At 41.3% G+C, this 23,976-nt stretch overlaps 1 protein-coding gene across 5 annotated transcripts in view; it reads right to left on the reverse strand.

Moving 5' to 3' along the window:
* The window catches only part of PCSK6 (proprotein convertase subtilisin/kexin type 6), a 181,088-nt gene that overhangs the window by 83,102 nt on the left and 74,010 nt on the right, over nt 1-23,976 (reverse strand). For all 5 annotated transcript variants that reach the window (XM_023651510.2, XM_023651513.2, XM_070268309.1 and 2 more), the window contains one exon: nt 993-1,165. In XM_023651510.2, the coding sequence (XP_023507278.1) occupies nt 993-1,165 (173 nt within the window). The remainder of the gene's footprint in view (nt 1-992; nt 1,166-23,976) is intronic.

A 23,976-nucleotide genomic window follows, 5' to 3' on the forward strand; every position in this document is an offset into this window, starting at 1 on the left:
TTTTACATATATAGATACTAAAATGAGCCTCACCCACCTGCCCTGCTCCTCCATTCTCCCGTCTCTCACACGAGAAGTCCGAGGGGTAAATGCTGCCCGGGGGATGCCTGGGCTTCCCTCCTGAACCCCGCCAGCACTCACTGAGCCACACCTTATGTGCTGGGCTGGGGCTTGTTGGGCCACCCAGGGCTGGCAAGACGCTGACCACAGCTCCGTCTGTCTGCTCCAAGAAGCTATCCTTGCCCAGAAATCTGCCTTGCCTCTTGCTTGTAAGAACTGGGTCATCTCCTGTCCCCCCACCCCACTCCAGACTTTCTGACTCACAAGGTCCCAGAACTGATGATCACAGAGTGGCTGGGGGTGGGCCTCCCAGAAGGAGCCTGCCAGCCGCCTCCCGCCAGGTCCCCTTAGCCAGTCAGTGGAGAACCAGCACTCAGATGTTTGCTCTGTTTAGTCCCTGGTGAGGTTCTACCCAAAACATCCTAAACATGCTGGGCTGCATGCTGGCAGGGAGCACAACAAGCCCAAGCCTTCCTGCTGGGGCTGGATTAGTGCAAGCCCTGCAATGGATGAAGAGAGCTCCACAGCCGGGTACTTTTGTGGGCAAAAGTCTGAGGTCCAGGACACCCCTTCCACCTGCATGGTAACAGGCCAGGTGCCTGACTAAGACCCCTATCAGCCGCCTGCACACACCTCTCAGCCGTGGGCGGTCAGGCTCCAAGGAACAGAGTCCTGGGGCTGGCGGGTGACCAGCTGGCTCTCGCTGGAACAGCTATTCTGTCACGAGGTGAAATAGCCCTGCTCTGGTTGGTAGAGAGCCGCTTCCGAGAGCCCGTGAGTGACTTCTCTCTCACTCTGGTCCTGGCACAGCAGGCCTTCCTGGTCCTGTTTCAGGGCTCCGGCCTATGTCACTCTGATCTTTCGTTGTTAAAAAATGTTTTACTAGTCCCCCCGCCCCCAAGAGCCCCACCGCAGCCCCGGGTTACTCACACCTTTTTAATGCCATACTCAAAGGCCTGTTTAGCCAGTCGGCCAGGCCCGTCCACTGTCTTCCCGTCGTCGTCCGGCCCCCAGCTGGCGCTGTAAATGTCTATGTAGTTGGGCCTGATGCCCAGAGACTTCGCCTCGACCACATCTGTCACATCTCCGTCCAGCATGCGGATGCCTGAAAGCACAGAAGGAGGCTGACATCCGTGCTCACCTGGTGCTTTTATGAGCCCAGAGATTGTGATCCTGGGGACAGGGCGGCCAGAGAGCCCCAAAGAGCTTAGGAGTTTTTCCATTGTCATTTTGGTAACCTTTCTCCCCATTCCGTGCTGGCCAATGTGAAAGAATTAAAATGACACCCCAGGCCACATTGTAGTGTGCCACGCCAAGATGGCAACAAAGAAAACAAAGCTACTTGGAAAACACAGGATTTAAACAGTTTCCTCAGTACCATGACGTCACACTGGTATTTGAAAATGGACATTTCTATAAGAGAACTCCAGAGCTGTTTTCAACTTTCCCGGCTGTTAATAGTTTATGTTTGTTTTTCTTTTTTAAGAAAATTAGCCCACCCCTGATTTATAATTACGAGTTTTGGGGAAGGCAGAGGCCACACCCTAGTCCATGCAGGAGGCGCCATCTCATCTCCTGTGTATTCGGGCTCCACGACCCTTGGAGGGGTCTTCAGGAGGTGGCAAGAACAGCTTCCTCGGGAGCACCCCAAAAGGAGAGGGGGCGAGTGGGCTCCCACAAGCCTCCCAGCGCTTGCCTCTCCAGCCAAGGTCTCTCCTCCTTGCCCCAGAGCCCAGCATTTGCCTCCTTACTGACTGCACTCTGCATCCAGCAGGTGAGGTCCCCCACCTCACCCAAGGGCCTCAGCCAGAGAAGGGGTCTCAGTGATGCTGGCAGATGACCGGGAAGCAGCCACCAGCCCATCCTGCCTGGATACTAGTGAATACAGAAATTTGTACCTCTCTGCGGCTCAGGAAACCTCTGCCACCCCACCTGGATCAGCACTCTACATGGCTGTGCAGCACCCACAGCCACCCCCTCAGAGGCCCCCAGGAGCCCCTCCCACACCAGGCCCAGCTCCCTCTGCATGAGCGATGGCCATGTCTTTCATCAAAACAAACTTCAAATCTCAGAGCTATTTAAGATGTCATGGAAAAGGGGACTTTTTCTGATTACAAGAATAATATATGGTCTTTGCAGAAAGTTTGGGAAATAGAGAAATAACTCGTGACAATATTTTGGTTATTTTCTTCTAGTATATTTCTTTGCCCACAGCATCCACTTTCTCTAGAAGTCTTTTTATCCCACTGAGCTGTATGCAAGACATTTCCCTGCGCCCTTAAAGATTCTTCCAAGACGTGGTTGTTAACGTTTGCAGCCCCCTCTCCCGTGCACCCCCAGCCCAGGCAGCACTCTTTCTGGGGCCCACCTCACCAAGCAGAGGTGCCCCCAGACTGGACTGGGTCTATTCATTCTATTTCCCAGAATCCACATCAACGTATAGGAGGTTCTCAAAAAACAGAAACTCTGAATGTAGTTCATTAAAAGAAAACAAAATAATGACTTTTCCCCCAGGTGAAACGAGAAGGTACAGGACTCAAGCAGGAAGAACCACAGGAAGGAGACTCTGAGGAGACACTGCCCCAGGTGCTCAGGGACAAACTTTTTATGGAAATTAAGTCCTCCTGTCCCATCCGTTTAAACCGTAGTCGTGGAGATGCCCCGCTGTCACTTTTGATGGATAATTAGTGGGCAAGATCCCTAACACATCAATTTCAAATGATCTCGTCCTCTAATCTCTCGCCCAGTTGCACACGGCTCGTAAACAAATAACTAAAGGCACTTCATGATTTGTCAGGGTGAGAAACTTCCTATCTGAAGAACATCTGAAGAAGACGTAACTGTAGTAAATTCTTCCCTTCTATCAATCATTCTACCTGGTTTTGAAGGCTCAGGTTTTCCTGAGGTTTTCTCCTTAACATCTGCCCTGAAGTTCCCCAGTTGTGAGCTAGGAGAATATAAAAGTCACTGCAGGGGGTCCTCAGGAGGCCGGGTAGGCGACCAGTGGTGGTAGGGACAGGGAAGGCCACTCTAGGGCACATCGTTCTTGGCCCCATACCCGGGTGGGACACCAAGCTCAACTGGAAACTCTGCTATAAAAGCCTGGGAATTGTACTCAGAATCAATGCCTGAGAAATTTATAGCCAAACAACAGTGAGGCTGAGGTCTGGGTGACACGAAGACGTTCACCAACAGTGCCAAGAGCCATTCGGGAGTGTGGGCCAAGTGGGCATGGGCAGCGACTGAAGATGACGCTGAAGTCATCAGAAGAACCGTCTGTTTATAGCTGGAAGGCCTTAAAAAGGAGCAGTAGAAATAAACTTCAACACCATCCATCTTCTCTTCTATCTATTTCCCTTCCTTTCTGCACTATCTGCTACGTTCTGAATGTCTGTGTCCCTCCGCAAATTCGTATGTTGAAACCCTACCCTCCAATGTGATGGTACTTGGAGATGAGGCCCTTTAGGAGGAAATTAGGTTTAGATGAGGTCATGAGGGTGGGGTCCCCATGATGGGAGTAGTGCCATACAGACTAAAAGAGATGATTCATGTAAAGCGTGTGGCGTGCAATAAGTACTTAACGTACGTGTTAGTGGCTGAGCCTGTTTCCCCACCTGTAAAAATGGGAGTAATGACACCTACTTCAAGAGGTTGTTTATAACAATAATTACTTTTTACCTTTATTTAAAAAAAATTGACTATTTGATATATATGAAGGATCAGATGTCACATACATGTTAGTTACAAAGCCCAGTAAAATAATGGACACCCATGAACCCTCCACCTGATGTGAAACGGTCGTGACCCACTGGGGTGCATACCAACGCCCTGCCCCTCACTGAGAAATCTGCTCAGAATTTTGGATTATTCCTTCCATTGCTTTTTAAAAACTACCATTTTATACAATTGTATGAATGCTTAATAATATATTGCTTGGTTTTGCTTGTACTGGGAATGAATCCTTTGTTGGTTATATATATTGTAAATATCTTCTCCCAGTTGATGCCTTCTCTTCTCACGTTGTTTATGGTGTCTTTTCACAAATAGAGGTCCTTAATTTCAACAGAGTAAGAACTAATTTCCCTTTGAAGACGAAGGGAGTTACAACGAGGGCCAAACCTTTTCTGGGTTTGTCGGCATCTATCATGGGGTTCCTTTCTCTCTTTTATCGACGGGGCAGAGCCACCTGCAGCCACAGCCCACATGGCTGTTACATCAACTCACTGTACTTTCTCATTTCTGATTTCTGGATGGACAGGAAGAGTCAGGGTGGCCCGAAGTACCATCATTCCCACAGTCAGTGGTCTGTGTGCCCAGGGCTTCCGTGTCCATGGCTGTGTCAGAGATGCTGGACCCAGGTGCTCAGCTCCCTCTGCCACAAAGCCCCCAGAGAGGGGCCGTGACCAGTGTGGGACATTGGCAGCGGGGTGTGGCAAAGGCATGGCCCTGGCAAGACGGAGAGCAGCTCGCAGTGGGGGAAACACAGCAGGGTCTGAGAGTCCTGGGGTGGAATTTCGGCTCTGTGGGACCTTGGGCCAGGGCCTCAAACTCTCTGAGCCCTTGTTTTCCATGATATTTACATGGGGGTAGTTGAGAGGATTAAATATATGTTGAGGCCCTGGCACCCAGCACTGCTTGAGAAATGGCAGCTGCATTGTTTACGCCCTTACATCTGGCAATGCACTTTTCGGGGCAGGAGATCCCACCGGCCGCACAGACAGCCAAAACCATTCTGATGTTCTAGTGGAGAAGTGGAACCTGCTATTCTAGGACTTCTCCATGCGTGTCACAGGTGTTGGAAAGCCTATTTTTGAACAAGAAGAACAAGATGGCAGAAGACATCCAAAAGTAAGTAAAAACAAACAACCAGAATGATTTCCCAACACTTCTCACAATGCTTTTCATCTCAGAAGAGCAGTGACTGATGGGCGAGAAAGAAAGCATAAGGCATTTAGATTTTAATGAAGTATCTATTTCCCCACGGCTGACAAGTTGCCAACAAAGAAAAGGTAAATATTTTCAGTAGAAACCTGCTGTTCCAATATTAGCTTTAAATGTGAATGGCTCCCTGGAAATGCCGAATTGAAGAAAAACAGTAATCATTTCTCTAATGAAAAAGGAAAGACCTGTTTACCATAAATTGTCAGGTATAAAAATAATTTGGGCAAATCATTTGGATGGCAAATTAACTGCCGGGTGTTAGCGTGCCCATGATTGCTGCAGTGCTGGGTTCAGAGCTCATGGCAGCAGGAGACACAGGCCTGGTCCACTCCGAGGACAGGACTGCGGGCATGAAGCGGAAGGAGTGTTGCATTGAAGGAGGGTGGTGCTGTGCAAGACCTGACCAATTTGAGATTGGGTGAACAACTCAGAATGCTCTGGGGGCTCAGTCCCCCAGCAGACAGCTCTGGTTGCGCACTGAAGCTGCATGCAGCAAAGAACCACACAGGCTTGCCTCACTTTAAACCATATATGCTTCCCTATAAAATTGCCTGAACCCAGTTATACTTTAAATGCCCTGGGAGAACTTGCTGAAATGAATGATTTTACAAGTCTCTTGGTAAAGTTAAAAAAACCAACAATGCTTTTTTCATAGTGACCCGTCCTTCCTCCCTTGCCCTGTTCTAATTTAGAGCGCGCCTTTCCAAATTACAGGCTTGTATAAGGCAAGGCAAACCTATCGACGTGCAGTGGACCCCGTAAAGCAGCACAGGATACAGATTTCTCCTGAAAACTTTCCGAGGGAGCTCAATGTTAAACAGCAATGGGGGAGACGAGAGTGTGCCTGTACGTGGAGATAGGGTCTTTAAACAGGTGATGAAGCTAAAATGAGGTCATATGGGTGGGCCTTAATCCAATATGACTGGTGTTCTTATAAAAAGAGGAAACTCAGACACAGATAACACACAGACCCAGGAATGACCATGGGAGGACACAAGAAGCAGCAGCCATCCGCAAGCCAAGGAGAGAGACCTCAGAAGAAAACAAACCTGCCAACACCTTGATCTTGGACTTCTCACCCCCAGAACTGAGAGAAAATACATTTCAGTTGGTAAGGCAAAAAAAAAAGGCAATGAGAAGAAGACAGACAGACACACACACACACACACACACACACACACACACACACCCCAATACAAGAAGTCAGCTATCAGCCCAGGTTGTTAACATCTAGAGGAAGGCAGGGGAGCAGGACATGCTGGGCCCACTTTTGCTTACTGAGAAGTAATGTATTTTGCCTTCAGCAAATGAATGGCAATGCAAGAGCAACGAACGGCGGCAAGTAAAATTAGATTGTAGCTTCCTGAGACAAATAGGCCTCCCCGACAAATTTTGCTCATTAATCCTGAGTTTATTTTAGCAAATCCACAGAGAATTGGTTTTTGGTTTTTCTGCCATTGGAGCTACAGTACATTCTGTTCTACCAGCAGCCATTCTGGGCCAAGTGAGGTTTCAACAGTTGTTTAGAAATGCTACAAACCTAAAAGGTTTCTGTCAACTCTCATTATCGCCTAAGATAGCAACAGAGCTCTCAAATCTCTAAATATGCCCATACATGACAACCTTGTTCTACGAACCCCAGGCAGCTGCGGTCTGCCGAGTCGTCAAGGCACATCTAGATTTACCACCACCACACGAAGTGCTTGGAGACCAGCAGCTAATGAGCAAGCCAAGTCTCTCTTGGCCGCCTGCTCTGCTCCTGATCTCCCGATGGAGCCATTCCATCTCCTTCTCGAGAGGAAATGCAGCTGTAGCCAGTGGTATACCAGAAAACTCATGGGCCTATGCTGTCATGGAGCCCTGGGTCAATGAGATGAGGCCCTTTCTAGGTAGAGTCCTGCATTAACCATGTCTTATTTTCTGTATTCTGAAACTTTGACATTTGGGGGCTCTGCCGACCCTGGATCGACTGACACCTTGCACCCCAGGGCTGGCCAACTCTTAGAGACAGCAAAGAACGCCCCCAGGAGCACATCTTTCACATGCAAACCAACCAATCCAGAGCCCACGTCCCAACCACCTTCTTTATGGGGCTCTCTGGGCCACTCTCCGCCTGCCATAATCACCCCAAGATGAGGTACCAGACAACTAGGGACAGCCCCTACACCCCAAAACTCACTGAAATTATTCAAACTAGCCAATTCTAAGCCTGCTTACCCTGCCTTGCCCATTCTTTCCTGTGGAAACTACAACAATGGCTTTAGGCCACTAGTCCCCTCACCCCCTCTGCCTCCTGACCAGCCTGGTGCTTCCCCATGTGGCCCTCCATGGCGGGGCCTGCCCTCTCCTCTTGGGAACTCTATTCCCAAACAAATTCTATTTAATGCCCATTGTCTCTTGATCTGTTGGCCTTGGCATACCTAAATAATAATGACAACTACATTTTAAATCAGTTCACTCTTTCATAATCAGGTTCTGCTGATTTTTCAAAGAATGGTAAAAACTGGAAGAGCCTCAGCAATTACCTAGAGATTTGGAATCTAGGCTGACTTTCCTGGTCTCCCTGCCAGGGAACAGGGGCCAGAGAACAACAGTGGATTGACCAGGGACACACAGCTATTCAGTGAGAGGCGGTAGCTTGGACACTGGACAGAACAGCACACTTCTGAGATGGATGGGGCACCCAAATATCCACCCTGCAAGTGGGGACAGCAAGGAACCCTGAGAGGATTGCACTTGTGACAGAGGAAGTGAGCACATGCCCTGAACGAGCCTCTGAAGGAGACAAGACGGCAGCAAAAGTAAGACAATCACACCACCATGAAAACCAGACATTTCCTCTGCCATAAACAGGACTACCTGAGAGCTTGTCATTTGGACTTGAATATGTCTCTCCCTGTCTCTCTGTCTTTCCCACATACACCCAGGAGCAAAGCTTCTCCTCATTCAGTGTTTGTGAGGACAACCTCAGAAACCTGGACTGTGTAGCCCAAGGCATTCAAGAGTCAAGTCTCACTGTCCTCTGGGGGTGGCTGCAGCAGGGCAGCCTGGGGACGGCATGGCCACCAGGGAGACACAGGGGTGAGTGAAGGAGCTATGGCTGATTCTGTCCATCTCCTCCTTCCCATGGCTTAGCCTAGTGATGCTCAGACCCAGCAGGCAGGGGCCTTTGATGAGAACGGTGGGGGGGGGGGGGTGGCGAACCCCAGCTCCCTGAGAGCACCGGTCCCTTGATAGTAGCTGCCCACATTCACCAAATCCCCCAAACCTCCCAATGCATCTTAAATCATTGCAGTTGAAAATGCACTTGGAGCCTTTGAAGATTAATCTGCAGCTTAAACTGTCCTCTTAAATGCTCACAAGCCTGAACTGCTTAATGGAAACGCTAATGAGATTGAATTCTGTGACTCTGAATTAACATAATTAACTAATTTATGGTTATGGATTAATTTAGCTGTTATGTAGTTAACATTTTCATGTTTTGAAAGGAAAAACATGATTCAGTTCCCCAATCTAAATATGGAACAAAAACACCAACAGAAATTTGGCTCTTGCTGTTTTCCTTTCCAGAAACGGAGTAAACACAGGCTGAAAAGATGTGCACACTTCTGAGGCCTGAGCAGGGGGCGGTTTCTGTGTCAAAGCATCTGCCAGGCCCAGAGGGGTGATCTAGGCAGCCTCCAGCTGCCCTGCTCCTTGCTGCCTGCTCCTGAGCAGCCTTGGGATCCGCCCCTTGGGCTTGGTGCTTCTCTGAAACTAGAAGCAGGGTGTGCGGTACCAAAAACACTGCATCCCAGGTGACCCTGGTCCCGCCTCAGGAACACGTCTGACTCTAGTTAAGCACCAGCACAGGTGAGGAACTTGCCAAAAGCTAGGCGCCTCCTAAAGCTAAAGGGATGATGGCTTCACTTGCCTGCAACCTGACAGGCAAGTGACTTGCTGTCAGGTTGCGGACTTCCCTGACAGCAAGTTCTGCTCAGGTCTGGGTGGACACTTGGATCCCCAGAGAGCCTGTCTCACAGGATGCTGGGAGGCGCCCTGAAGCCAGAAGGACCTGACGCAGTGACCAGGCTCACACCATCAGCCTGCAGTCTGGGAGGGGCCTTTACACCCCTCTGGGCACCAGCAGGAAGGGCTCTGTCCCACGGAGCTGAGCTTGTAGGTGAGCTGCTGCTGCTGCGGAGCTCATGGCTGGTGGATGCAACTAAGTCTGGGAGCTGCCCACCACCAATGCCAAACAGAAGCAGGTGGGGTAAGAGCAAAAAAGCATTACAGGGAGCGAGAAGGAGGCAAACTATGCAGAGGGCTGAAATTATTTTTGAAAGGTTAACAGAGTGAGAGAGTAAAGAAAGGTTAAATGAGAAGAGAAGCTAGGATGATCTCTATTCCTTCTCACTACCTTCCTATGTTATTCCCCATATCAGAGGAAGGTTGAAACGTTGAAATGCATGGCTTCATATATTTTAGACCAAGAGAGAGAAGTAAGAACAAATTATTCTCAGAGGGAATATGAATTTGTTCAAGGAAAAGAATACACGTGCACAGCATGGAACCTTCCTTTCTACTTCTGTTTCTGCTCACAGAACTTGGTGGCAGCTGTCCTCATTGGGTCACCACTATGTCCTGGCATCAGAGAGCTACAACTGCAAAGGGACAATCCAGGCCTCAGGTCAACGGGCTTGAGTTATGTCTCAGCTCTGCCTCCTAGCAGCTGTGTGAACCTAGACGTGGTGGGTAACCTTTCTAGCTGTCAGTTCCCCCTGGTGTAAAATGGCCATGATAATATCCAGCTCACAGGATCTTTCTGAGGATTACATGCAAAGATGAGGATAAGTCTGGGGTAGCATCCAGAAACTAACAGCCATCAGTGATAGCTGTTGTGATCATCACAATAAAAATACTAAAGAGACCAGACCATGAAGGGAAATTGAGCACTTGGTCTACCTATCCTCAGGACCCAAATCCCTAGAACAAATCTGTATGGCCCTGAAAACAAGATTGGCAGACAAGATGTTCTGAGGAACTCTAGAAAGACAGCAAGCAGACTGGATCGGCCAGCAGGAGTAAGCAGTGTCCCAGGGAAGAAGACTTCTGCCGAGGTAGAAGCAATTCTAGAAGCACTTGCAATCTCGAGGCCTGGCGTGCCAGGACAGGAGGGGCCCTGAGCAGGCATCAGGGAGAGGAGCTGAGGCAGCAGCAGGTCAGCTGCCTCCTCCTCCAGGCTGAGCAGCGAGCGGACTCAATTCAGAGGCTAACACAGAGAAAGAGGGCGTGAGGCCAGAAAGGTGGTACAGTGCTCTGGGAACAGGGAGTCCACCCACCACCTGCCAGAAGCAACGCTATCCCGTAGTAGGTCCCTCCTGCTCCCACGTCCCAGATAGACCCTGCCAACAGACCTGACAACCACCGCAGCCTAATAGGGATCTGTGAGCACAGACACAGGTGGACAACCAAGAATCAGCAAATATCAGAGGAAAACTAACATCGAGAAAGAGAACTACCAAATTAAAAAGGTAAATAAAACAAAACAAAAAAAATCAGATGAACCCAAGGATACAGGATTAATATCGCAAATGGGAAAAAAACTTCAAAATAAGTATCATTAACATCTTTAAAATAATGCAAGAAGGTACTGCATCTGTTAAAAATCAGTAAGAAGACTTGTGTTTCCAGGAAGATGGAGGAGAAGCACTTCTTCCCATTCTTCCTGCTAGGAAAAGTCAAAACCCTGGACATTATATATAAAACAAACAAACGACTCTGAAAGGCGGAGAGCTAGTGACCATGGGACCCAAGGAACAACATGGTAATAAGTTCTCTGGGATTCTTATTGTCTCACATAACCCAGACTTGGAGGTGAAGATGCTGGCAACCTAGAAGTGCCAAAGGAAGCAGACCAAAAAAGAGTCCCAAGCAAGGCCTGCTCCCTCCAGCTAAAGGACCAGGAAAGGGCAGCCCAGCAAGACAGAAACTTCCTACACAATAGCCGCTCTAGGCTAGACAAACACCACAGACAACACTGTGGCACCACACTCACCCACAGCAGTAAAGGCCAAGCTGGGAGCCTAGACCTGCACCTTACAAGGCTGTAATGGGGAGCCCCAACACCCCTCCTAGGTGATGTCAAAAAAGGGCAAGTAGCAGGACTTTTTCCCTCCCAACCAAAAAAGAGACTCATCCCCATGAGGTCAATGAAGACTCTGTGGGGAGTCTGGCCTTCCTACCTGGAAAGGTGTCCTTCTCCCGACCCGCTGGGGTGGTATCAGGAGGCTCGGTGGAAAGGCAGAACTTTCATCATCAACCACAGTAACAAGGTGACTGCACTATAGTGTCAGTGGAGGCCACATGGGGAGCTGGAACTCCCACCCATTCAGCATTAAGGAGAAATCCTCCTACTCCCCGGTGTATGAGTGAACAGCCTGGGATGTCTACCTACACCTGGCAATAATGAAGCAGTGGGTCTCCCTTCCCGTGCCTAGCAGTGTCAGAGAAAGCCATCTAAAATAGAAGGCTTAAATAAGACCCAGAGCTTCCTAATATAATACAAACACATACAGGTTTCAATCAAAAATCACACATCATACCAAGAACTAGCAAGATCTCAAATGCAATGAAAAAAGGCAATCAACAGATGCCAACATCAAGGTAAAAGGGATGTCAGAGTTATCTGACAAATATTTTAAAGCAGCATGATAAATATACTTCAATGAGCCATTATGAATAAGCCTTAAAAAATGAAAAAATACAAAACCTCAATAAAGAAACAGAAAGTCTCAGCAAAGAAAAAGAAGATATTAAAAAGAACCAAGTAGAAATCTTAGAATTGAAAATACAATAATCAAAATAAAAAACTCAGTGAATGGGCGCAACAACAGAATGCAGGGAACAGAGGAAAGAAAGAGTGAGCTGGAAGACAGAACAATAGAAATGGCCTAATCTGAACAACAGAGAGAAAACAGACTAAAAAATAAAACAACAACAAAAACTTCAATCAAATGAACAATCTCAGAGACTTGTGGAACTATAACAAATTATCTAACATTTATGTCATTGGATGGTCTCCCAGAAGGAGAGGAGAAAGAAGGCAGGGCTGAGAAAGTACTGGAAGAAATCATAGCTAAACCCTATCCAAACTTGCAAGACACATAAAACACATAAATCTACAGCTACAACAGGCTTTCCTTCTCCTCTCGAATTTTCTAAATTATGCTTGATGATTAAAGCAAAAATTATAACTTATGTGGTTCTAAATGTATGTAGAGAAATTAAGACAATTATAAACAGGAGAGGGTAATAGGATGTTAGAGAGGTAAGGTTTCTATACCTTACTCAAGTTGGTAAAATGACAACATTCAAAGACTGTGATATGTATATATAATGTAATACCAAGAACAGTCACTAAAAAAGCTATACAAGAAGATACACTTAAAAGGACTACAGATAAATCAAAATTGAATTCTAAAAAGTATTCAAGTAACCCATAGGAAGGCAGGAAAAAGAGAGAAACTAAAAACAGAGACAACAAACAGAAAACAAAAGATAAAATGGCTGACTGAAGTCCTAACAAACACACTAAGTGTTGAGCCAGCCCCGGTGGCCTAATGGTTAAGTTCAGCATGCTCTGCTTCAGTGGCCTGGGTTCAGTTCTTGGGCACAGACCTACACCAGTTATCTGTCAGTGGCCATGCTCTCACCACAGCTCATATACCAAAAAAAAATCAAAGGAAGACTGATAACAGCTGTTAGCTCAGGGTGAATCTCCCTCAGGAAAAAAAAAAAATTACATTAAGTGTAAATGGCCTAAATACAGCAATTAGAAGACAGAGATTGGCAAGGCAGATTAAAAAAAAATGGCCCAAATATATGCTGTCATAAGAAACTCACTTCAAACATAACAAAATAGGCAGGTTGAAAATAAAGGTTGGAAAAAGATATATCATGCAAAAATTGATCAAATGAAAAAGAAGTAGCTATATTAATATTATACAGACTTCAGAGCAAAGGAAATTACCAGAGACAGGAAGAGACATTTTCTAAAGACAAGAGGGTCAACTCAAAAAGATATAGTACTCCTAAATGTATAAGCACCAAACAATAGAGCTACAAAATGTGTGAACAAAAACTGATAGAACTTTAAGAAGAAACAGACAAATCCACAATTATACTTGAAGACTTCAACACTCCTCTCTCAACAACTGATACAACAATTAGACAGAAAATCAGCAGGGATACGGAAGAACTTAACACCATCAACCAACAGGTTCTCACCAACATTTTGAGAACAGTCCACCCAACAACAGGAGAATATACGTTGTTTTCAAGTGCCCACAGAACATACACCAAGACAGACTAGATCCTGGGTCATAAAACAAACCTCAACAAACGTAAAAGAATTGGACTCACACAGAATGTTCTTCACCCACATGGAATCAAACCAGTAATCAATAACAGAAAGATAACAGAAAAATTGCCAAACACTTGTAAACCAAACAACACACTTCTAAATAATCTATAGATCCAAGAGGAAATCTCAAGGGAAGAAAAAAAAACATTGAACTGAATGAGAATGAAAATACAGTTTATCAAAATCTGAGGCATGGCTACACCACTGCTGAGAGGGAAATTTATAGCACTATTTTTTACACTAGAAAAGAGAAATCTCAAATAAACAACCTATACCACCCACTTCAAGATCCTAGAAAAAGAAAAGCTAAATAAGCCCAAAGCAAGAGGAAGGAAGGGAATAATAAAAATAAGGGCAGAAAACAATGAAACTGAAAAGAGAAAAACCCTAAAGAAAACAAGTGTGACAAAGAGCTAGTTTTGTGAAAAGATCAATAAAAATTGATAAACTTCCAGCAACAATGACAGAAAAAAAACCCAGAAGACACAAATTACCAATATTAGGAATGAAAGAGAGGATATCACGACAGATTCTACAAACATCAAAAGTGTAAGAAGGGAATCCTACAAACAACTCTACACATATAAATTTGACAATTTAGACAAAATGAACCACTTCCTCAAAAAACACAAACTACCACAACTCACCCAATATGAAACAGATAATTTGAATAGCCCTGTAACTTCTCAAGAAATTGAACTTGCAATGTAAAAATAATCTCCCAAAAAAGAGATCTCTAGGTCCATATGCTTCATGGGAGGATTCTACTAAAAGTTTAAAGAATTACCATCAACTCTACACAATCACTTCCAGAACATGAAAGAGGGAGAAACACTTCTCAATTCATTTACTAAAGCTAACATTATCCCAATACCAAGACCAGACAAAGACAGTACAGAAAAAAAGAAAGAGAAAAAGAAAATTACAGACCAAAAATCCTCATGAATATAGACACAAAAATCCTTAACAAAATATTAGCAAACAGATTCAGTAATATATGAAAAGAAAACACTATGACCAAGTGGAGTTTACTCCAGATTCAAAATTGGATTAATATTAAAAAATCAACCAATATAAACAACCATCATAACAATCAAAAGAAGAAAAATCATATGATTATTCCACTCAACGTGGAAGAAGCAGTGACAAAATTCAATACCCATTCATATTTTAAAAGCTCTCAAACAACTAGGAATAGAAGGGAACATTGTCAACTTGCTAAAGAACGTCTACAAAAACCTACAGCTAACCTTTTACCTAATGGTGGAAGTCTGAATGCTTTCCCCCTAAAACCAGGAACAAGGTAAGGATGTCTGCTATAGGCTGGAAGTTCTCACCAGGGCAATAAGGCAAGAAAAGGAAATAAAAGGCATATAGATCAGAAAGAAGAAACAAAACTCCCCTTATCTGCAGGTGATATTATCAAGTACAAAATCTCAAGGAATCTATTCTTAGGACTCACAAATGAGTTCAGAAAGGTTGCAGGACACGAGATCAACATACAAAAAACTTATATTTCTGTATATTAACAATAAATACATGGATGTTGAAATTAAAAATACAATGCCATTTACTATCGCTTAAAATAAAATGAAACACTTAGGTGTAAATCTAACCAAACATGCATAAAACTTGTATAGTGAAAGCTACATAATGCTGATGAAAGAAATCAAAGAAGATCTAAATAAATGGAGAGACATACTGTGTTCACTAATTGAAAGACTCAACATAGTAAAAATATCAACTCTCCCAACTGATATACAAGTTTAACACAATCCTTACCAAAATCCCAGCAAGATTTTTTGTGGATATTGACAAAATAATGATAAAACTTGTATAGTAAGGCAGAAGAACTGGAATAGCTAAAATAATTTTGAAAAAGAAAAATAGAGTGGGAGCAATCAGTCTACCTCATTTCAAAACTTACATATAGCTCCAATAACGAAGACTCTGCACTGGCAGAGAGACAGACACACAGATCAACAGAACAGAGAACCCAACAATAAACTCACGCAAACATATCCAATGACTTTTGACAAAAGTGCAGACAACTCATAGGGAGAAATGCAGGATTTCAACAGCTGGTGCTGGAGCAATTGGACACCCACAGGCAGCAAAACAAAACCACATTAAAACCAAAAGCCCTTGACCTAAGCCTCACCCCTGACACCAAATTAACTCAAAGTGGATCTCTCAAAATGGCATTCAAAATGTAAAGCCTAAAACTATAAAACTTTTAGGAAAAAACAGAATATCTCCAGAATCTAAGACAGGGCAAAGGGTTCTTGACTGATACCAAAAAAACATGATCTATAAGAGGAAAAATAGATAAATTGGATTTCATCAAAATTAAAAAATTTTACTCTGAAAAGACCCTGTTAAGGAAGCTGAAAAGATAAGTTACAGAGTGGGAGAAAATATTCACCAACAACATAATCATCAAAGGACTAGTAGCTAGAATATATAAAGAACTCTCAACGCTCAAAGTTAAAATCAAACACTACCATTAGAAAATGAGCAAAAGACATGAAGAGACATTTCACTGAAGAGGATATATAGATGGCAAACAAGCACATGAAAAGATATGCAACGTCACTAGCTTCAGGGAAATGCAAATTAATCAGATATCACTATATACCTGTCAGAATGGCTAAAATAAAAAACACTGATGATACCAAATACTGTAAGCTTATAAAGAAACTGGATCACTCATACCTTGCTAGTAGGAATGCAAAATGGTACAGCTTCTCTGGAGAACAATTTGCCACCTTTAAAAAAAAAAACTTGTAACTAACATACAACCCAGCAATTGCACTCCTGGACATTTATCCCAAAGAAATGAAATTTATGTTCACACAAAAACCTATACAAGAATGTTTGTAGGTGATTTTCTAGCCCAAAACTAGAAACAACCCAGGTGTCTGTGAACAGGTAAATGGTTAGACAAACTGTAGTACATCCATAAACATGGAATACTACTTATCAATAAAAAAAGAACCAACTACTGATATACACAATGACCTGGATGAATTTCCAAAGAATCATGCTGAGTGAAAAACACCAATGTCAAAGGTTACATAGTATATGGTTCCATTTATATAGCATTCTTGAAATGACAAAATTATAGAAATGGAGAATAGATTAGTGATTGCCAGGGGTAAAGGAGAGGGTGGGGCAGGAGTGGGTATGGCTATCAAAGGGCAACATGAAGGATCCTTCTGGTGAGGAACTGTTCTGCATCTTGACTATATTACTGTCAATATCCTGGTTGTGAGACTGTACTGTAGTTTTACAAGATGTCATCATTACAGAAAACAGGGTAAAGGATACACTAGATCTCTGTGCATTATTTCCTACAATTGGGTGTGAATCTACAATTACTTCAAATAAAAATTTTATTGAAATTAAATTAATTTATTCAAATTAAAATTTTATTGAAAACATCAACTAGAAATTCTAGAGGGTAAATTATTTTCAAAGTTTAAAACTATCAGAGAGCTGGAAGACTGAGTTTAGAGATTCTGCCAAGACCCAATAAAAGGGATCAGAGGGATGGAAAGTCCAGAAGAAAGTTAAGAGGCAAAGTTCTAGCATCTGTCTAGTCAGAGTTCCAGGAGGATGGAAGGAAGAAAAATAAAGCAAAAGAGTCAAATAAATAACAGAAGAGTTTCCTGCAGCCAAACACACAAGTCTTTAGATTTTAATCTCAAATCTCGAATCTAGAAAAAAGTGACCAAAGAAACTGACCCACCTTTCGAGTTAAGCTCACCTAACTGTTGAAGGCTAACGTAAAACTGTTAATGACTTTTAAGGGCTCACTGAGGGCCAGGCAGGAAAATGAAAACAAATGCACATCCAGACACACAAGGTGAAATCCTAGTATGATGAAAGAGAAAAACCCTGAAAGTTTCTGGAAGAAGCAGCAAGTTCTCTGAAAAGGGCATTGACCCTCATCAGCAACACTGGACGCCAAAAGACCATGGGACAATATTTTTAAAATTCTGAGTGAAAATTATTTTGAACATAAAATCTAAACCCAGTCAATTTTGTTGGGAGAAAATAAAGACTTTACGGACTTGGGAAGTTTACCACCTAAAAAACCATCCACATATATGGCAAGCACTCAAAAATAGCTTTTGGAAGAATGAATGATTTAGTAGAGGAGAGAACCTAGTAGAATAGAAAAAAATTGACATAAACGAAAGACAAGATTAAAGTAACAATGGTGACCAAAGAAAATGGTCAACTGGATAGTTAAGCTCACATAATTGTCACTGCATAATGTGAAACCGTTAATAACAACATGGACTGAAAATCCTGGATGATCTCAATTTTGGGAGGTAATGAAGGAGAGGAGAAGATGCAGAGGAAAGTGGAACCATGGTAAAGTTCTTGTTTTTCTCAGGAGGAAGGGATAGGTACTGATTAATGCTAAATATGGCAGAAAAATATAAATTCAAATATGTGTGTTGCAGGGTATTAGAAAAACAGAATTCGAATGTAAAAATTTCAAGCCATTAAAATGAAAGAAAACCAGAGAAGAACCTACATCTATCTATCAAAAGGTAGGTAAGTAAAAGAAAGAAAAACAGTGAAAATAAGTAAGTTAATTAGTTAATTAATTAAAAAGAGAAAATACAATAACAGAAATAAATCCAAACATATCTGAAATCAGAACATGTGTGAATATATGAAATTCCCTCTTTAAAGCAATTCTTAATATTGTACAAAAAAATAAAATGAAGCCAGGTACATGCTACTTACGAAACTAAGGTTAAAAATAAAGGGATAAAAACCATATGAGGAAAGCGATGATAAAATAACTTAGCAGGTGTGCCAATATTAATACCAATCAAAGAACAATTTCAGGCCAAAAGAATGAGACAAAGAGAGGATTTCTATATTGATTAAAGCAAGATTCATTACACAACAAGAGAGGATAACTCTTGTGCACCTTGTAACATAGCTAAGAAATGTATACACCAAAAAACTGAGAGAAATTGACAATTCCACAATCATCATGGAGACTAAGATCCCTTCTTAGAAAAAGACCAGGTAGACAAAACACAAGACTCCTGAACTTTTGAATGAGCTTGACCAAGTCCTCAGGTGACAAACTCGGATGCCTACAGGCACCAGGCAGGCAAGATAAACAGTAGAACTGGACAGGTCTAGTAAACCGGGCCATGAGGGTGACCGGTGAAGTGCGGCCTTTGAAGGAGCAGTCACTATGCAGCCCCAAACTGTTGCCATGAATGAATGAGGGCCCAGCATGGTCGGAGCTTCTGATTTTTCAAGAGAAACCCACATCCATATTTTTACATAAAATCTCTTGATTTGTAATTGTTTGCTCAAGTTTTTAAAAAACACTTCTGTGAGTCACACAAAACACATCTGCGGGCCAAGGCAGCTTGTGGGTCACCAGCTGCAACCTCTGGTCTAATTTACATAGATATTTGTACTCAATAACCATAGAATGAAAATACTCGTCGAACACCCATTGCAATATTTATAAAACTTGAACGTGTATTAGACCACAAAGAAATTCTCAATAAATTCAAAAAGGCAGAAATTATACAGAACAGTCTTTGATCCTGATGCAAACAAAGGTAAAAATTAGCAATAAAAGGAGCACGAAAAAAATCTATCTAACTGGAAAAAATTTTAAGTCTCTTATAAATAATTCTTGAGTTAAAGACAAAAATCAAAGCTGAAATCAAAAATTATTCAGAAATGAATAACAAAAAGAGCACTGTATAATTAAGCCAGAGATAGATAATGAGAGGAAAATACATAAAACATTTATCTACTTATTAGAGCACATCAAAGCCTGAAAATAAAGAAGTAAGGACTCTATATTCAAGGAGCTAGGAAAAAAGAACAATAATAAAAATTTAGGGCCAGCCCTGGTGGCTTAGTGGTTAAGTTCGGCATGCTCCATGTCAGCATCCCAGGTTTGGCTCCTGGGCGTAGACCTACACCACTCATCTATCAGTGACCATGCTGTGGCAGTGCTCCATATACAAAAAGAGGAAGAGTGGCAACAGATGTTAGCTCAGGGTGACTCTTCCTCAGCAAAAAAAAAATTTAAAAACTGAAGGACTGAACAAACAAGGAAAAATAGAAAATTATAAATTAGAAAATAAAATAATTCGAACAACCCAAAATATCAAAATACAATAGTAAATAGAGAATACAATAGTAAATTCATATGTCATATATTTGAAAATCTGAAGAATAGATGATTTTCTAGGAAAATTTAAATACCAAAATTCCCTCAAGAGAAACAGAAAACCTGAATAGATCTAGCCCTTTAAGAGTCACCATGTCTGGTCAGATTGATTAATCAGCTCTACCAACATTTCAAAAAACAGGCAACGTCCACAGAATAGGAACTATTTCAGAGCATAGCAAAAGACAAAAAGCTTCCTAACTCATTCTATAAAACCGGCACAATTCTAACACCCTAACTGGAGAGGGATATCACAGAAAACAGCAACTGTAATCCAATCTGTCTTACAAAGAGATGCAAACACCACACACACAAAGTTAGCAATTGAATGCAACAGTGTGTTCCAAGAACAATACTCATAATCAAACAGCATTTACTCCAAGAATGGAAGACTGAAATTTCCAATGTTAGGAAATCAATTACTGTAATTACTACATTAAACAGATTAAACAGTAAAGTTGAAAAACAATATAATTACCTCAATAGATGATTTTTTTAAAAAGCATGCAACAAAATTCAACATCCATTCCTGATCAAACCTTTTAGAAATCTGGGAATATAAAAATCTCCTCAATTTAATAAAGAGTAAGTACAGGAAACCTACAGAAGACATCTACAAATGGTATAACGCTAGGAACATTCCTGTATAAGTCAGAAATAAAACAACAAAACCTATAAACCATCACTATTTGATATTCAGCAGGACTCCTTATATAGTGAAATAAGACATGAAAAATAAATGAGTTATTAATATTAAGGAGATAAAAAAACACACCATTATATTTACAGACAGCTTTTATTTACACCTGTCTAGAAAAGCCAAGATAACAAAAAATAATAGCACCAATAGAGTTCATTGAGGTGGTCAGATATAAAAAACTAACACACAAAAATCAATAGCTATCCTACATCCATTTCAGTTATTAACCAATTAGAAATATAATTTTTAAAAAGTCAACCTAGATATAAACCTAACAAGAAATGTATAAGATTGATATGAAGACAGTGATAAAACTTTTTAAAATGATGTCAAAGAAGACCTAAATAAATAAAAACATACCATGTTCCTGGTGGGAAGACTCAATATTGTAAAGATGTCAATTCTCCCCCAATTAATCTATAATTTCCATGCAATCTCAATCAAAATCCCAACAGGATTTTTTATGGAACTTGACAAGCAGATTCTCAAGTTCATCTGAAAGAGAAAATGTGCAAGAATAGCCAAGAAATTTTTGAAAAAGAACCATAAGAGGAAATTTGTCCTATCAGTTATTCAAAAAAATCCTATTAAATTAAAAGTGAAGTGTTGTTTAGGGATTAAAAACAAACAGACTAACAAAACATAATGGAAGATCCAGTACACACAGGGGAATTTAGTATATGATAAGGGTGACAGGTGGAGAGCACTAAATGTTAATTTGGGGGAGAAATAAAGTTCACACCATTCACAGAAATAAATTCCATATGGATTAAAAGCCAAATGCAAAAAACGAAACCATAAAAGTTTTAAGATGAACTATTCTTCTAAAACTCAGTTATTAGAGGAAATACAGGAAAATGGATTTATCATCTTGGGCTTTTCTAAGCAAAATCCCAAACTCAAGAGTCATAAAGAAAGATGAACAAATCTGACATCATAAAAAATCTTAAATAGATTTTTACTGAAATCTTACATATAGGAAAGAGGCATAAATCATCAACGTATGGCTCTACAACTTAATAAAAAAATAAAATCTCTCTAAAGTAAGAGTTAGGGACTTCCACTAAACATGTAGGAGTAGCCCACTCTCCACTGTGATTCCCAAGGATGTATAATTTCTCCATAAAGTAGGTGTTGCACCTGAGGGCCATATGACTGAGGCATGCATGGCTGGGGGAGTTTGTTTCTTTGCCACACTGCGTTACTTTTACAGCAAAAATGAAAAACCACCTAAACATTCATTATTTTAGAAACAATGAAGTCTGACCAAGAGGCATATAGATACACCATCTTTCCAAGAACAGGCAGCTTTTGTGGCGTGGTTTGTTGGAGGAGAAACAGTGAGTGCCACTCAGCTCTGTCCCCAGGGTGGTCAGCCCGGAATGAGTTAACACTAATTCACTGGTGAGCGAAGGGATCTCTTAGAGCTATTGGACTGGCAGACGAGAAGGATCTGAGTTCACAAACCAAGCCCTCAGACCCTGCAGCCTGGCTCACTCCCCTAGTCCTCCTCCCCATATGTCAGCATCTTACTGGTCTAAAGAGAAAATCCTCATCTCCTCTCCAGTCAACCATAACAACAATCAGAAAGCAACTATCATGACACCTATGCAATGATGCTGAAAGAAATAAGGAAAAAAGGGGAATAATGAGTACAAGAAAATGATGAAAAGCATAAACAAGCATTTCTCCATAATTTCCAAAATTTAACAAAAAGTATGATTTCTCCTGAAGCAAGGGCTCAAAGAGATACAAGGGTTCAATGAAGAGAAAATAAGACAAAACAAAGAGATCAAAAGTGTGTTCATCCTCATCAGGAAAGAAACAGATGGAAAAAATTAAACAACTTTAGAAACGAAAGCCATATTAGAGTTTTCTCTGGGAAAAAGACACGGGTGAAACTGTCAGAGACGTGAAGACAGGTTTGAGAAAAATTGAGGAAAAATAAAATGAAAAAGAAACAAAAAGTTAAAAATGGTTAGAAAGATATAGAAGTCAGGAAAAAGAAATCCAATATATGTATAAATGGTACACATGAAGAACAGAACTGAACATATGGAACCAAAAATAGTCAAAGCCATAACAGCAGAAAATTCACATAAAACAAAAAAAAATCCAGATCTTTTTCAAGTATACCAAATTCCAACAACAGCTGTTATAGCATCATCCAGAGGTGGCCCAGCAAAGCTACTAGACTTGAAGGACAAAGGAAGATTTCTAGCCAAGCCAAAAAATTCAGTCCACTACAAAGGGAAGAAATCGGGCTGGCCTCCAATTTTTCTAAGTAATGCTGAATCCAGAAGACAAATGAGTGAAGTTCTGTAAAGATATAACATATAACACAGACATAATGCAACTGTAAAGGCAACCTTTGGACATTCTCAAACAAGAAAGAACTGAGGAAATACAGCACCTGTTAGCCTTTCTTGGAAAAGTTACTCAGAGATGAAATCCAGTGAATTTAGAGATGAATCAAAATAAACAACTCAGGCTGCAAAAGCAGTGCTGAAAATGATGGTGGGGAACCAAGACTAACTGACTGTGAGAACCATAGTGACAGAAGGTTAATACTGAACCCTGACAGCGTAAAATCAAATGAACAAAAAACTAAAATTGAGGTGTGGAGGTGAAGAGGTAAGAAGAAACTCAAGTGCTAATTATCTGTTATGGGAAACAAGTAATTAAAAAGAAAAGTAACCCTGGCCTCTTAGAGATTTTCATAACCTTGGGGTTTTATTTTTTTTATATAACAGATAGATATTTGAGAAAACTTCTCATTATAATAAAATATTTATGTAAAGTTCAGCAATTCCTTCATTTCAACCTGAATTTCTTTGTCTTCTGTGAAATTCACATAAATTTAAAAAACTAAGCATAAAATTAAACAATAAATAAATAAAATTCAACATATAATTAAATCTGAAGTCCAGCAATTACTCAGTCGGACTTAGTTTCTCTTGTGTTAATTTGCATAAAGTTAAGCTCAGTATATGTTACTAAAAACAAGTATAGTATGATCAAATGTTAATGAAATAATATCCATCTATCTGTCTATCCACCCATCTACACATACAGTTTAAAGATTTCTGTTAAGGAGTAGAGGTTAAGATTTGGGGCCAGAGGTCAGCCTTTGTTTGACCTTGGGCAAGTTACTTAATCTTTCTGGCCCTCATCTGCAAAGTGAGGATAATAGCAGCAATGATAACATAGTGTTCTGTGGATTTTATATAACATTATACATATAGAGACCTTAGATCAGTGCCTATTATCTAGCAAACACTCAATAAGTACTGGTTATTCCTACTTTCACCAGGATCTAGATGATATTTTACCTTCTTCTCTGTACTCTTCTGTACTTTGACAAACGGTATATATATGTTGGAGTAGTCCTGATTATTAGTAATATTCCAGCAAGAATATTATTTTAAAGATATAATTTGAACAGTGCAACTATTTCTTTCATTTGATTTAATTATTTTTATGTGCTAAAACATATAAAAAACGTAAAATTTTATAAAGAAAGTTAGTAGAAAAAATTATCCATTTGTATAAATATGTAGTCAAGTTTTTAGGAACCCATTTGTGGTGATTTTAAACCATACTCAGAATTCTTTGACACTTTTCTATTCAAAAGGTGAA

This window comes from Equus caballus, chromosome 1 (assembly GCF_041296265.1).
Source record: "Equus caballus isolate H_3958 breed thoroughbred chromosome 1, TB-T2T, whole genome shotgun sequence".
NCBI classification, from domain to species: Eukaryota; Metazoa; Chordata; class Mammalia; order Perissodactyla; family Equidae; genus Equus; species Equus caballus.